This window comes from Bos grunniens, chromosome 16 (assembly GCF_055505025.1).
Source record: "Bos grunniens cultivar Pamir isolate PY7600 chromosome 16, Bosgru_T2T1.0, whole genome shotgun sequence".
Lineage (NCBI taxonomy): Eukaryota > Metazoa > Chordata > Mammalia > Artiodactyla > Bovidae > Bos > Bos grunniens.
Window position 1 is genome coordinate 13,076,682 of NC_141180.1, and position 13,748 is coordinate 13,090,429.

General features: G+C 39.4%; 1 protein-coding gene across 1 annotated transcript in view; it reads right to left on the reverse strand.

Annotated features, from left to right (window-relative positions):
• PLA2G4A (phospholipase A2 group IVA) overlaps nucleotides 1–13,748 on the reverse strand; it is a 172,849-nt gene that overhangs the window by 113,604 nt on the left and 45,497 nt on the right. The window contains exon 3 of the mRNA XM_086343323.1: nucleotides 11,790–11,871. Coding sequence (XP_086199449.1) covers nucleotides 11,790–11,871 — 82 coding nt within the window. The remainder of the gene's footprint in view (nucleotides 1–11,789; nucleotides 11,872–13,748) is intronic.

Genomic DNA, 13,748 nt, shown 5'->3' on the forward strand with positions numbered 1-13,748 from the left:
TTTCCAAAGTTGAAATTTCAGAACTGTTACTTCATTTTGCATCTGGAGGTTTAGATTACACTTTGAACACCAACTTAAAATAATTTTGTCTAGGATTTTATCTAAAATACTTTATGAAAAACGTGCTGATGCAGCAAATGAGGAGTGAGAAGGTAAAAGTGCTTCCAAAGAGTAGTAAAATCTACAAAACCCCTCATACCAGATCTCAGTGAACTGTAACTGGTCATTTCAATCTCTGCATCATACAATTTTCTTTTTAAGAAAAAAGTTAAAATATTAAATATACTAAAATAATATATATGATAAGTGACTTCCCATAAATTTTAGACCAGCAGAGCCATGCTCTTTGAAATGAAAACTTTAACAGTATGCTTTTCTTTGGAAATTTAAGAAACATTTAACCTGTTTTCTAATTTAATTCCACTAGATATTAATCACAGCAGTTCAATATATTAATAGAAGTGGCATTTGATTTTGGACAAAGAGTGTCTACTTAGCACATAAGAAGGTTATCATCCCTCAGCTGTAAAAATGGTTTTAAAAATTAGGGTTTTTTTCCTTTAACTTTAGAAAATTAAAGATACTTTGTAGAACACTGAGATGTTAAATAGCATGCATGAAAAACATAAAAAGTTTTTTAAGATGAAGAAGCTCAAGTATAAGATATATATACAATAAAGAACTAAGGAGGGAATCCCCGGAAGACTAGGTGAGTAGGATCCATTCCTGATAGGTCTTAAAAAAATAAAAAGAGAACACATGGGTTGTGTCGCTACTACTACTGGTATTGTACTCTTCACCTTGACGGGAACCTGCTAAATAAATTATCTCACAAAAGCGTGGCTGCCAAAAATACCACTGGAATATAGCTCCATTTATCTTATTGAATAAACGTGGTGAAATCCACCAAGGATCCACTGATGTTAACAAAATATCATAAAATAGTATCATTCACTACATTTACCTAAAACACACAAATATATACCTGTAAACAAACAAAAAAAATCCACTGAAATTTAGATAGAGGGGAAAAAGACTAACCATACTCACAAAACCATTTGACAACTTAATAAATTGCATGACATTCTAATTAAGTTCTAAACAGCAAGGCCTTTCTAATATATTTCTATTTTCCTACCACATAGAAAATACTAGATAAGAGATAAGAGACAGATGTGTGTATTCCAGAATACTTTGCTTATCTTGGAATTATTTTGCATAAAAAGCCCACTGGGAAATATTTCAGAATTTTTAGAGTCATGGGTGGATACTCAGAAATATTACAAAAATATTTAGTAAACCAAAATTCATGTTCAATCACAACTGATTTTAGGGAAAAGTTTGATTCAGAAGAGACGACAACAGCAGTGCCATTTATAGAAAGAAGTATTTGCAATTCCATAATTAATCCAAGAAAAGGTTAATTATGTTATAAATCAGTCCAAGGTGTTACACGTTTGAAACCTATGAGAATTTTGGATAGCTATGGATAAAAATATCAGAAGTATTTATAATCTGCAAAAATGCAGTGTGAAATTGTTTTTTTAATTCTCTCTCTAGTGAGGCAAAAAAGGAAGCAATATCAAAGAAGAAAGGTATAGTTATACATATTTATGCATTTTATTCATTCATCCAAAATCCTCTGAGATCTTCCAGACTCAATCACTTATTTTCTAAAAAGTAAGAAATAGGCCCCTGCCTTACAAGTACATGTGACAAGTATTTTGTGGGAAGGGGTTGTTTTTGTTTCACTGGGGGGCCATGCCATGTGGCTTGTAGAATCTTAGTTCCCAGGCCAGGGATTGAAGCCTGGTCCCCGGCAGTGGAAGCACAGAGTCCTAACCACTGGACCACCAGGGAATTTCTGCATGTGGTAAGTGTTAAACAGAGGCCTGGACAGCTGTCGAGGCAGCAAAGGAGTGAATTGTGCCCAAGATTATCAACAAGACAGTGAAAGCACATTCCACCATTTCTCTTGAGCTGAAAAAGGAAAAAAAAAAAAAGCAGAAAAATTCTGTAAAGCAATTATCCTTCAATCAAAAAAAAAAAAAAAAGACCAGAGTGTTGGCGGGGGGTGGGGAGGTGGAGTGGCAGGTGGCAAGGATCCAATCATCTGCTCAACACAGAAATTCAGAATGGAAATTTCCTGTTTCCAAGATGAAAAACTGAAAATTATGTCAAGTGCACAATCTACCTAATAGAAAATTCTTTGATTCATATAAAGATTATATATAAGAAATTAATGTCTTCTTACATGCATATCCAAAATCATTTTAACAATAATATATAATGTTCATTGAGTAATTACTATGCATGAGGCATGTAAATGCATCACATGTATCAACATCTCTAAGATGAGAAAAAAAAGAGGAAACTTGCCTGAAGACACAAGACTAATGAGTAGCATTTTGCCCCGAAGACCACGTTCTTTCATAAATACATTCTGCCTCCTCCCTGGAGATTCTGATCACTGTGGAACTCAAGGACAGCTAGAGGAAGGGACTTTGCTGGTGGTCCAGTGGTTAAGAATCCATGCTTCCACTATCGGAGGTCTGAGGTCAAGCCCTGGTTTGGGAACCAAGATCCCTTATAGTCATGAACTAAGATCCCCTAAGGTGTGGCCAAAAAAAATTTTTTTTAATGGCTACAGGAGAGGATAATGTATTTTCATAGTAATTTCTACATTTCCCTTGCTTCTAATGAAGATTCTCAAAAGATTGAATAGGTGATGTTTCTCTACATACAGACCCAACACCACGCCTCTCAGCCCAACATTCACAAATAGGAAGGATGAGTTCTGACTGCCTTTCCCAGGGAATTATTAACACTTTGTGTTGGGAGTCACATCCTTTGAAGAAGTTTAATCCTCTGGATAGTCTAGAGGTGACGGGATTCAGACTGCTGCTCTGGAGAGACAAGACTGGAGTTAAGAGGGCTACCTGTCCTAAAGTTCAAATGAGTTTCAATTTTCTGCAGTTTCTACAAGAGTTGAAAAGTCATGCTTCTGCTGTTCTGTGCACAGCGTGATGACTATGGGATGGTCACGGAGCCTGGTCTGTAAGTACTGTAACCCTGAGCACAGGAGTAGAATCTCTCTCTGGTGTGGCTTGTGATCACCAGGAAGACTACTCTGAGACATATCCTAGTGCCTGTCCAAGTGGAAAGCCCGGATCCATGCAAACAACATTTAGCTGAAGGTTTGATACCAATGACGGCAGCCACCAAGGCTTATGGCAGGCCCCACTCCTAATTTAAAGGCAACTCGAAGTGCCTGAGGGCTTCTCTGGTGACTCAGGGGGTAAAGAATCCACCTGCAATGCAAGAGACCTGGATTTGAACTCTGAGTCAAGAAGATCCTCTGGAGAAGGGCATGACTACCCACTCCAGTATTCTTGCCTGGAGAATCCCACGAGTAGAGGAACCTGGTGAGCTACAGTCCATGGGGTCGCAAAGAGTCGAACACAATGGAGAAACTAAGCACTAAGTGACTAAAACACCTGAAGGACCCTGAGGAGGGGGAGATCACCCTTAATCCCCTACCTAATCTGTGAGCCAGGGGCTCAGAGCCAAAGTTAATGTGATTTAGAAAAATCACAAGAGATGAAATTTTATGGACTTGATTAGCGTGGAGAATAGTTGTTTGGCTACACAGAGATGTGTGAACTCTCAGAGTAATTACTCCATGGGACTGAAAACCATAAAAAGCAGCACAGAATGATTCAAAAGGAATTGAGCGCTTGCAAACGATTAGCACCTGATGCCTATTTTACATATGAATAGGTGTACACAAACTTCTGCGTTTGGTTCAAACCATCTTAAAGCCGCTCCACTTGATTGCCCCAGTTCACAAGCCCTGCATCAGTACCGTTGTTGATTGGTCCTCAACTCCACGCCACCCCAGAAAGTAGGAGTAAAGCCACAAGTGTGTGTGTTTCCTCTCTCCGCAAGACGCCCAAGGGGTACAAACCCAACATTCTTCCTGAATCCCCACAAGAAGTCAGGTGGTCCAGAATATTTTAAAAGTCTTCCATTCCCTTTGAATCACCATGTTTTTATACATTCTTTGACAATAAGTGAAAGATGACAATTGCAACTTCTTTTGTGAAGAACAGCCAAGTTTTCAGTAATGATAAGCTTTTATCCAAACTTCTTGCAGTCAACACACTTCGAGTACACATCTCAGTCAAAGCTCTTTGCAGAGAGAGAAATAGTATTTCACAATGTTACAGCAATGCGAAGCAGAGTACCTAAATTTACCCTGACTGTGTTCTTAGAAATGTCCTAAATAAAATCACAGATTACTAAGTGGAGGGAGCATTAAACCATATTAAAGTATTTATAGAGAATATATTTGTGTATATGAGAGGAAAAGTATATTTGTGTATATGACAGGGAGAGTATATTTATGTACATGAGAGAAAGAGTGCACTATATTTGTACAGGTATACAGTACCTTCCATACGTTCGGTCATTTCACTTTAAGTGTATACTCTGATCTTCATTTCTGCTTTATTGACTATGCCAAGGCCTTTGACTGTGTGGATCACAATCAACTGTGGAAAATTCTGAAAGAGATAGGAATACCAGACCACCTGACCTGCTTCTTGAGAAACCTGTATACAGGTCACGAAGCAACAGTTAGAACTGGACATGGAACAGCAGACTGGTTCCAAATAGGAAAAGGAGTACATCAAGGCTGTATATTGTCACCCTGCTTATTATAACTTATGCAGAGTACATCATGAGAAATGCTGGGTTGGAGGAAGCACAAGCTGGAATCAAGATTTCCGGGAGAAATATCAATAATATCAGATATGCAGATGACACCACCATTATATAAGAAAGTGAAGAAGAACTAAAGAGCCTCTTGATGAAAGTGAAGGAGGACAGTGAAAAAGTTGGCTTAAAGCTCAACATTCAGAAAACTAAGATCACAGCATCTGGTCCCATCACTTCATGGCAAACAGATGGGGAAACAGTGGAAACAGTGACTGACTTTATTTTTCTGGGCTCCAAAATCACTGCAGATGGTGATTGCAGCCATGAAATTAAAAGACGCTTGCTCCTTGGAAGGAAAGTTAGAGACATATTAAAAAGCAGAGACGTTACTTTGCCAACAAAAGTCCATCTAGTCAAGGCTATGGTTTTTCCAGTAGTCATGTATGGATGTGAGAGTTGGACTGTGAAGAAAGCTGAGTGCCAAAGAATTGATGCTTTTGAACTGTGGTGGGACTCTTGAGAGTCCCTTAGACTGCAAGGAGATCCAACCAGTCCATCCTAAAGGAGATCAGTCCTGGGTGTTCACAGGAAGGACTGATGTTGAAGCTCAAACTCCAATACTTTGGCCACCTGATGCAGAGAGCTGACTCATTTGAAAAGACCCTGATCCTGGTAAAGATTGAAGGCAGGAGGAGAAGGGGACAACAGAGGATGAGATGGTTGGATGGCATCACCGACACAATGGACATGGGTTTGGGTGGACTCCGGGAGTTGGTGAGGCCTGGCGTACTGCAGTTCATGGGGTCACAAAGAGTCGGACACGACTGAGCAACTGAACTGAACTGAACTGACCTTTGAAATGGTAAAAATAGATGCCTTACTCTCTTCATTGTTTTCATCTAGAATGATCATGCAATTATATTATAAATTTCAGAATTTCATAATATAATTGTGGTGGACGTTTAAGATCTTTGTGTTTATTTCTATCATTTTTCTCAAGGAATATATTGAGGCATGTAATTAATCCTTTATAGAAGTTTAAAAAATAAAATGTACTAAAGTGTTCATGGTTATTTTGTTTAAGAAAAGGCAAATCAGCAGACACCCCAAAACATTAGAATCTTTGTCCATTTTGGAATACTTAAAGTTTCAATGTTGTTTCTTTTCTCTGAGCTTTTAAGCACTGTGGACTCTGGATGTATGTGTGTTAGTCACTCAGTTTTGTTTGATTCTTTGCGACCCCATGGACTGTAGCCCACCAGGCTCCTCTGTCCATGGGGACTTTCCAGGCAGGAATACTGGAATGGGTTGCCATGCCCTCCTTCAGGGGGTCTTCCTGATCCAGGGATCAAACCCCCGTCTCCTACATTTCCTGCACTGCAAGTGTATTCTTTACCCACTGAACCACCTGAGAAACCCCAGACTCAGACTAAGCAAATATAAAAGAAATTGCCTAGACCTTGCCTCCCCAAGGTGGTGCAAGGTTAAAGTGTCTGCCTGCAATGTGGGAGACTTAGGTTCGATCCCTGGGTCAGGAAGATCCCCTGAAGAAGGAAATGGCAACCCACTCCAGTTTTCTCACCTGGAGAATCCCCTGGACGGAGGAGCTTGGTGGGCTACAGTCCACGGGTCGAAAAGAGTTGGACACGACTGAGCGACTTCACTTTGCCTCCCCAAATGCAGTCTATAGATGGGCAATGTCTGCGTCATTTGTGTGTTAGAATCTACTCCCCAGATCTTCTGAATCAGAATCTGCATTTTGGACGATATCCCCTGATACAGCCACATTAAAGTTTGAGAAGCAAACTTTATCCCACATTCATAGCCACATTAAAGTTTGAGAAGCACTATCTGGAGAGATTAGGTTAGCCTCAGATCTGCTATTTAAAAATGAAGAATTTGATGCAGATCTTGTTGAGTTTATTTATTTATCTGAAATAAATACACTTTACCCATAGACAAAGACACTATGAAAAATTCAGGTGTGGGATCCTTAAAAAAAAAAAAAAAGAACCTTGAAAAGTTTCCTTAAAATATTAAGCAGGAAGAATTTGTAAAAATTGGTTTAAATACAATGAGTTCACAATTCACCCAAGTATTTTTATTTTCTTCATAGAGTTTAAATGTTGGCATTAAGCTTTGTTGTCTCCTGAATGCTGAAAGAAGATCTATCTGCATTTCTATAGCTGTCCTAAGAAGCCCTAATGTTTATGATGCTAATTTTGTAAAGAGTTCAGCATCCAAGGAGACAAGAATTCTCAGTACATGTGCATAATTAGGATATTAAAAATGTTGAGCACTGATAAGGTATTTTATTGTTTCAAGAACACTATGATATTTATTATCTGATATCACCCTTAGGGATTTCATCTTAGTCAGTGATTTCATCGACCTAGTTCTGAATTCAAGCCTCCATTATCACCTGTTATCATCCATGATCTGTTTTCCCCAACTTCTTTAAAGGAACAGAAATTCAATGCAGGAGCTACGGCATTTGTGCCAGCGATCTTATTTGGTTATAAAATGAGATTTGTGGCCAGGGCTGTGTGCTTTGTTTCATGTATGCACGAAGGAAACTAAATAACCAGCTGAAATTGTACCGTTGCCGCGCTCATTCTACAGATATATATCTTCTGTTAGAAGAGGAAAGAGCAATGCAAAATGCAGACTTTAATATAGTATTTAATATAATGTTAACTAATCCAACCAACGTTTGGCACTGGCACAACCGACTGGCTCCTGGTCAGGTCAAATTAATGCAAACTACCTTTTTAAAAATAAGTCTATGGTGAGTCACCAACTCAATGGACATGAATTTGAGCAAATTCCAGGAGACAGTGGAGCACAGAGGAGGCTGGCATGCTGCAGCCCATATGGTCACAAAGAGTCGGACATGACTTAGCAACTGAGCAACACATGGTGAGTCGGGTGCGTATCTGAACTTCAAACCACCTCTTCATATGGCGTGAGCATAAGAAGGCAGGGAAAGGCTGGCCCTGAAGCCCTGGGTACTAATGATACATTTGAACAAACCGAGATTAACAGCCATGTCTGGGAAGGGGCTGTCTTGTCCTTGGCTGGCCCAGTGCTCTGAGGTTGAAAAAAAATTTTTTAAAGGAAGAGTGAGATGTTATGATTCAGATGTCAGTTCTTACTCCTCTCAAGAGAGATTGTGGGGTGCTCCTGATGCTGTGATGATGTTTTAGCAACATGGGATGGTATTCCAAAAAGAAGCTAGTTAGAATAGGAGGGCTTTACAAAGGACAAAATAAAAAATAGATACAATCTTAGTATTAGATTTTTTTAAAAAATCAGACATAGGTATTTTGTTAGGTGTCAGCTATTTGATTCAAGTGGCATCCTTGATTCAGCTGCCACACGCACAGGAAAACCTGAAAAACCCAACAGCAATCGGTCATGCTTCTCTACCAACATGCAAACCTATATGGAAATTTGCCTTTTTAAATAAATGTAGATACTATCAACAGCAGAGGTGGGCCTAGTTTCTGTCATCCTTTGCAGATCTTAGGACATTTTTTATGGTTCTATCCTTGGCTACCTGTAAAGAACTTCTATGCACAAACACGCCAAACTCTGTTTACTAGGTCATTTGTATGGATCAAGCTCACCAAGCAACGCCATCAAGACTCTTAAGTGACAGCTCAGGCCGGCCCATGCCTTTTCTCACAATAATCACCTACAACTTCTCAAAAATAGTTTGGCACGATGTATTGTCCCTCTACTTTTTCTTACCAATCTTATTATTGAATTTATTTCTCTAAGACTCTCTTTCTGTAAGCTCATCAAAGTGACATAATGGGGTGGCAACAATTCCTCCCCCTCAAATAAAGATTATAACTCAAGCAAGATAAAGTCAAATGACAAATGCTGTTTAAAAATGTTAAGAGACTCTCACAACACAATCCTTTCTCCAGTAGTGATTAATGTCAGGTGACTATTCTTTTCATGGATGCTTCACTTTAAAAAAGAAGCTTTGGGGAATTCCCTGGTGGTCCAGCGGTTAGGACTCGATGCTTTCACTGCTGTGGGCCTGGGTTCAACCACTGGTCAGGGAACTAAGATCCCACAAGGCACCTGGCATGGCCAGTAAATAAATACGTAAATAAATAAATAACAAGCTTTCTGGAATTCAGGAGTGCAACCTGTGCTGTACACACTATGGGGATCTAAAACATACCTGTTGGCTATTTTGCGAGATGAATTAATGTCCAATGTTTATTTTTGAATAATGTTAGCAATATCAACTCAAGTAGGTTTAAAACGACATTTGTGACATTACTCTCTTTCCAGTCCTGACTACAATAAATGTGTGTGTGTGTGTGCTTAGTCGCTCAGTCGTGTCCAACTCTTGCAACCCCACAGGCCATAGCCTGCCAGGCTCCTCTGTCAAGGGGATTCTCCAGGCAAGAATACTGGAGTGGGTTGCCATTTCCTTCTCCAGAACTACAATAAATCAGCACTGCCAAAGTTCCTGAGGATTATGGAGAAAGTACTGACGGCTAAGAAATCAGATCCATACTAGTTGAAGAGATTCAGAGTAGAATTTAAACTGCTGGTGACCTCACCTCAAGCATAATAAAGATCCTTGTCTCTCTAGGACAGAGTTCTGCACCGATATAACAGAAAAGGATGCTGCTACTTTATATGTATGTGCTCAGTCGTGTCTGACTCTTTGCAAACCCAAGGACTGTAGCCCTCCAGGATCCTCTGTCCATGGCATTTTCCAGGCAAGAATATGGGAGTGGGTTGCCAGTTCCTACTCCATGGTAAGTAGTTCCTACTTCCCGACCCAGGGATTGAACCCACGTCTCTTGTGTCTCCTTCTTTGGCAGGTGAATTTTTTACCACTGAGCCACCCGGGAAGCCCATACTACTTTGAATAAGAGATAACTAAAATTTTTAAAGTCAAATTAGGTCAGTAACTTGCATGGCTGATGAGTCACTGACATAGCCTTTAGTCGAATTATAAATGGCTTTTCTAACTAATAGTACATCTAGAGTTGTAAGGCATGTGCTTTTCTCAAGGTCACAGGGTTACCAGATTTTAAATATGGCATCTGATTTGGCTTCTTTTTCACAAATACCTTTCTTCTTGTGAACTCTCATTGAATTGATGAGAATTCAAAGTAGTATAAAAAGCAAAAGAAGAATAACAATAAAAACATTGGCAGAGGCATGATTAATTGAAGTGTATCACTGTATGAGATAAAATTTAGAAAATAAATCCCTGATCAGATTAGATGTAAAGAAATTGTCCTTGTTCCATCATGTCTCCTGAGAAGCATTGCTCATCAGATCCCACCTCCTGGTCACCCCCTGATTTCCAACTTTTACTAACTTCCTGGACACTCTTCTCCAATCACTGAAGGCTTGAGCTCAAATTCTCCATTCCTTAGTTATTTAACCTCTCTCTCTCTCTCATGGCCCATTTTCATTGTGATTTCAACAAGCTCAAGTCACTCCTATTTTTAAATATAAAAAGCATGTTCTACAGTCACCTCAAATATATTTAACATACTCCGGCAAGATCATTTTTCTTAACTTTTTAGTTCACGTTGGAGTATAGCCAACCAACAGTGTTGTGATAGTTTCAGGTGGGCAGCGAAAGGACTCAGCCACACTTATACATGTATAGATTCTCCCCCAAACCCCCTCCCATCCTGGCTGCCACATAACCTCCAGCAGAGTTCCCTGTGTTATGCAGTAGGACCTTGTTTGTATCCATCTTAAATATAGCAGTGTGCCCATGTCCCTCCCAAATTCCTTAACTATCTTTTCCCGCCATCCTTCCCCCCTCCCCCAGCAACCATAAGCAGAACAAATATGTTTTAAAATAAAGGGCGAATCACGTGACTTGTGACTCAAATGCCATCAAGTTCTTCCTGCTGCATTTCTGATAAAATTGCAGGCTTGTTGAATTAGTCTCATTCTCCTTCACCTTTGCTGTGTGTCCAACAGCTCACGACCTCACAAGTACTCTGCCCTTCTCTCACCTTTGAATATGCTATTTTCTCTGCCTGAGACTCTCCGTGCTCTCAGCACTAGATGCTTCTCCTTCAAGTACCAGTTTAAATGCCATTTCAGCAGGAAAGACTTCCCTGTTTCCCAGACTGATTAATGGCAATCTCCATTCTTTCCTCAGAACCCGTTCTGAGAGGTAGATTGCCATTTCCATATTTTAGCAATAATCTACAACTAACTTTACCCATTTCAGCATCACAGTACTTATTCATTTTTCTTTGTATTCCCACATCCATGACTCCCAGTCATTTGAACGGTAAGATTAACCAGGAAAACTGCATTTTAAAACATAGAGAAGGATACTGCCAACAAGTTAACTCAAAATTATCCTCAGGCTTTTGTTCACATCATTTCAAACTGTCCCACACCAGTTTCTATAGCTATTTTCACACATAAAAAACACAACTTAAAGGAGTAAGAATTAGATAAACTGCATTGTAAAAAAAATCCCATAGGCACAATATCTCACAGACGCAGGTAATTTAAATTCTTGACTCAGTCCTCTTTCTAAAGGAGAATACAAATGTCTTTGAAATCCGAAACTCTGTATGTCATAGGACAGTCATTTTATCTGACTCCAAGTACTCACAACTTTGGCCACCTGACGTGAAGAGCTGACTCAATGGAAAAGACCCTGATGCTGGGAAAGATTGAGGGCAGGAGGAGAAGGGGATGACAGAGGATGAGATGGTTGGATGGCATCACCGACTCAATGGACATGGGTTTGGGTAGACTCCAGGAGTTGGTGATGGGCAGGGAATTAGTGATGCAGTTCACAGGGTTGCAAAGAGTCGGACACGAATGAGCGACTGAACTGAACTCGCAACTGATGTAAAGTCAACTTAGAACACTATTCCAACAGATAAAAGAGCATTATAGAACCATTCGAAATGTTATCATTCAAAGCTGTAGACAAAGATAATTACATCTGAAGAAGGGACAGCCCCTGGCTTGTCAAGGAACTCAAGCCACTGAAGAGTGAATCATATTTATGTATTTTCAACAGAAGAGCAAATAAGAGAACTTACGCATGTCACCAAAGGTTCCCTTTGTCACTTTTGTGGCACGCAGCACCACTACTGTGAACTTGTGGGAATAATGGTGCTCCACCTGGAAGAAAATAAACGATAATGAATTCAAAACAAGCCTGAAATATAAGATTCAAGCAAATTGTCCTCATTGCTTCCTTGAGACAAATCGAAAATATTCCAGTTGAAAGGAAGTAACATGCATACCAGAAACATTATTTGATCTTGAAGTTCTTTCTTTTTTGATCCTCTCCTCTCTGTAGCACAGACGACTGAGATGTTTAGATCATGCTTTAAAACGTCCCTACGGCCTGACTGCTAGAACAGCTTTGCAGTCCCTACTTTACAGGGTTTATCAAGCCCTGAGGAAAAATGTAAATAAGGACTGCAGGCTTTCTGGGTGTACAATCAGGCTTTGTACTGGGTGATAAGTAAGACCTGCCTTAGAAAGGTGAAGTCCAGAGGAAGATGTTTGCATTATCTAAATTTGCTTGTTTTTATTGTTACTGTTCAATAAAACTCTTTTTTCTGGTATAACATTTCCAGAGCAGTTTTCAAAATTCTTTGGATCTAAAACAATAACCAGCAGACTACTTAATTTTAACATATCTGTTAAAACCATACATGACAATGTCAAAAGTTTCTATTAGCTTAATAGCTTGTATGCACATAGGAAATATTAAGAGGTAGAAGACTTCATTAAACACTTTATTAAACACCTAACTAGAAATTAGTTCTCAAATAACTCTACTCACCAAAGCAGAATGGGAAAGCAGGAATTTACAAAATTCTCTGAGCAACTGTAAAGATTACAGTCTTTATCTAAAGTTCAAGAATTTTTGTTTTAGGAGAGACTCACATTTATAAGTTATTACTGTGTATGTTGGGAGAAGGTAATGGCACCCCACTCCAGTACTCTTGCCTGGAAAATCCCATGGATGGAGGAGCCTGGTAGGCTGCAGTCCATGGGGTCGAGAAGAGTCAGACACGACTGAGCGACTTCACTTTCACTTTCCACTTAAGAAGGAAATGGCAACCCACTCCAGTGTTCTTGCCTGGAGAATCCCATGGACGGAGAAGCCTGGTAGGCTGCAGTCCATGGGGTTGCACAGAGTCAGACACGACTGAAGCGACTTAGCAGCAGCAGCAGCAGCAACTGTGTATGTTTGTGTGTGTGTGTGTGCGCGCGCGTGTGTGCACGTGTGTTCAGTCATAGCCAATTCTTTGTGACCCCATGGACTGTAGCTCACCAGGCTTCTTTGTCCATGGGATTTCCCAGACAAGAATACTGGAGTGGGTTGCCATTCCCGACCCAGGGATCGAACCCATGTCTCCTGCGTTGACAGGCGGATTCTTTACCACTGACCCACCTTTGAAACCCAAGTTACTCCTACTTTTCATAATTTTAATAGACTTGCTAAACTGGTTGAAAAGTCCATAACTAATTAAAAGAAGCTAAGAAACTGACAATACTGAGAAGTGGGAACGCATGTATACCTGCGGTGGATTCATTTTGATATTTGGCAAAACTAATACAATTATGTAAAGTTTAAAAATAAAGTAAAATTTAAAAAAAAATTAAAGCAAGGAGGCAGAAAAAAAATTAAAGAATAAATTCAAAAGAACCAGCAGTAGTGAAATATAGAAGTAAATGTTACAAAATATTCAACAATTTCTGAAGTTATCACTCTATCAACAGAGTAATTTATGTTCAGATTTATAACAGCATCAAGATGAGATGAAGTCATGAATAAGCATATCTTGTTTAAAAAGACAGAAGCATATAAAATCTTTCAAGATAATTCTTATTCAAGATTATTGTCAAAGAGAAATACCTTCCATATTCAGAAGAGCTCTGAAGAGCCAAAGTTATTCCACATAAATGAAATTATCACTCATAAAAAAATGAATCCCTAAAAACAGGCATATTGTCTTATACTACTACCAAAAATCACACAC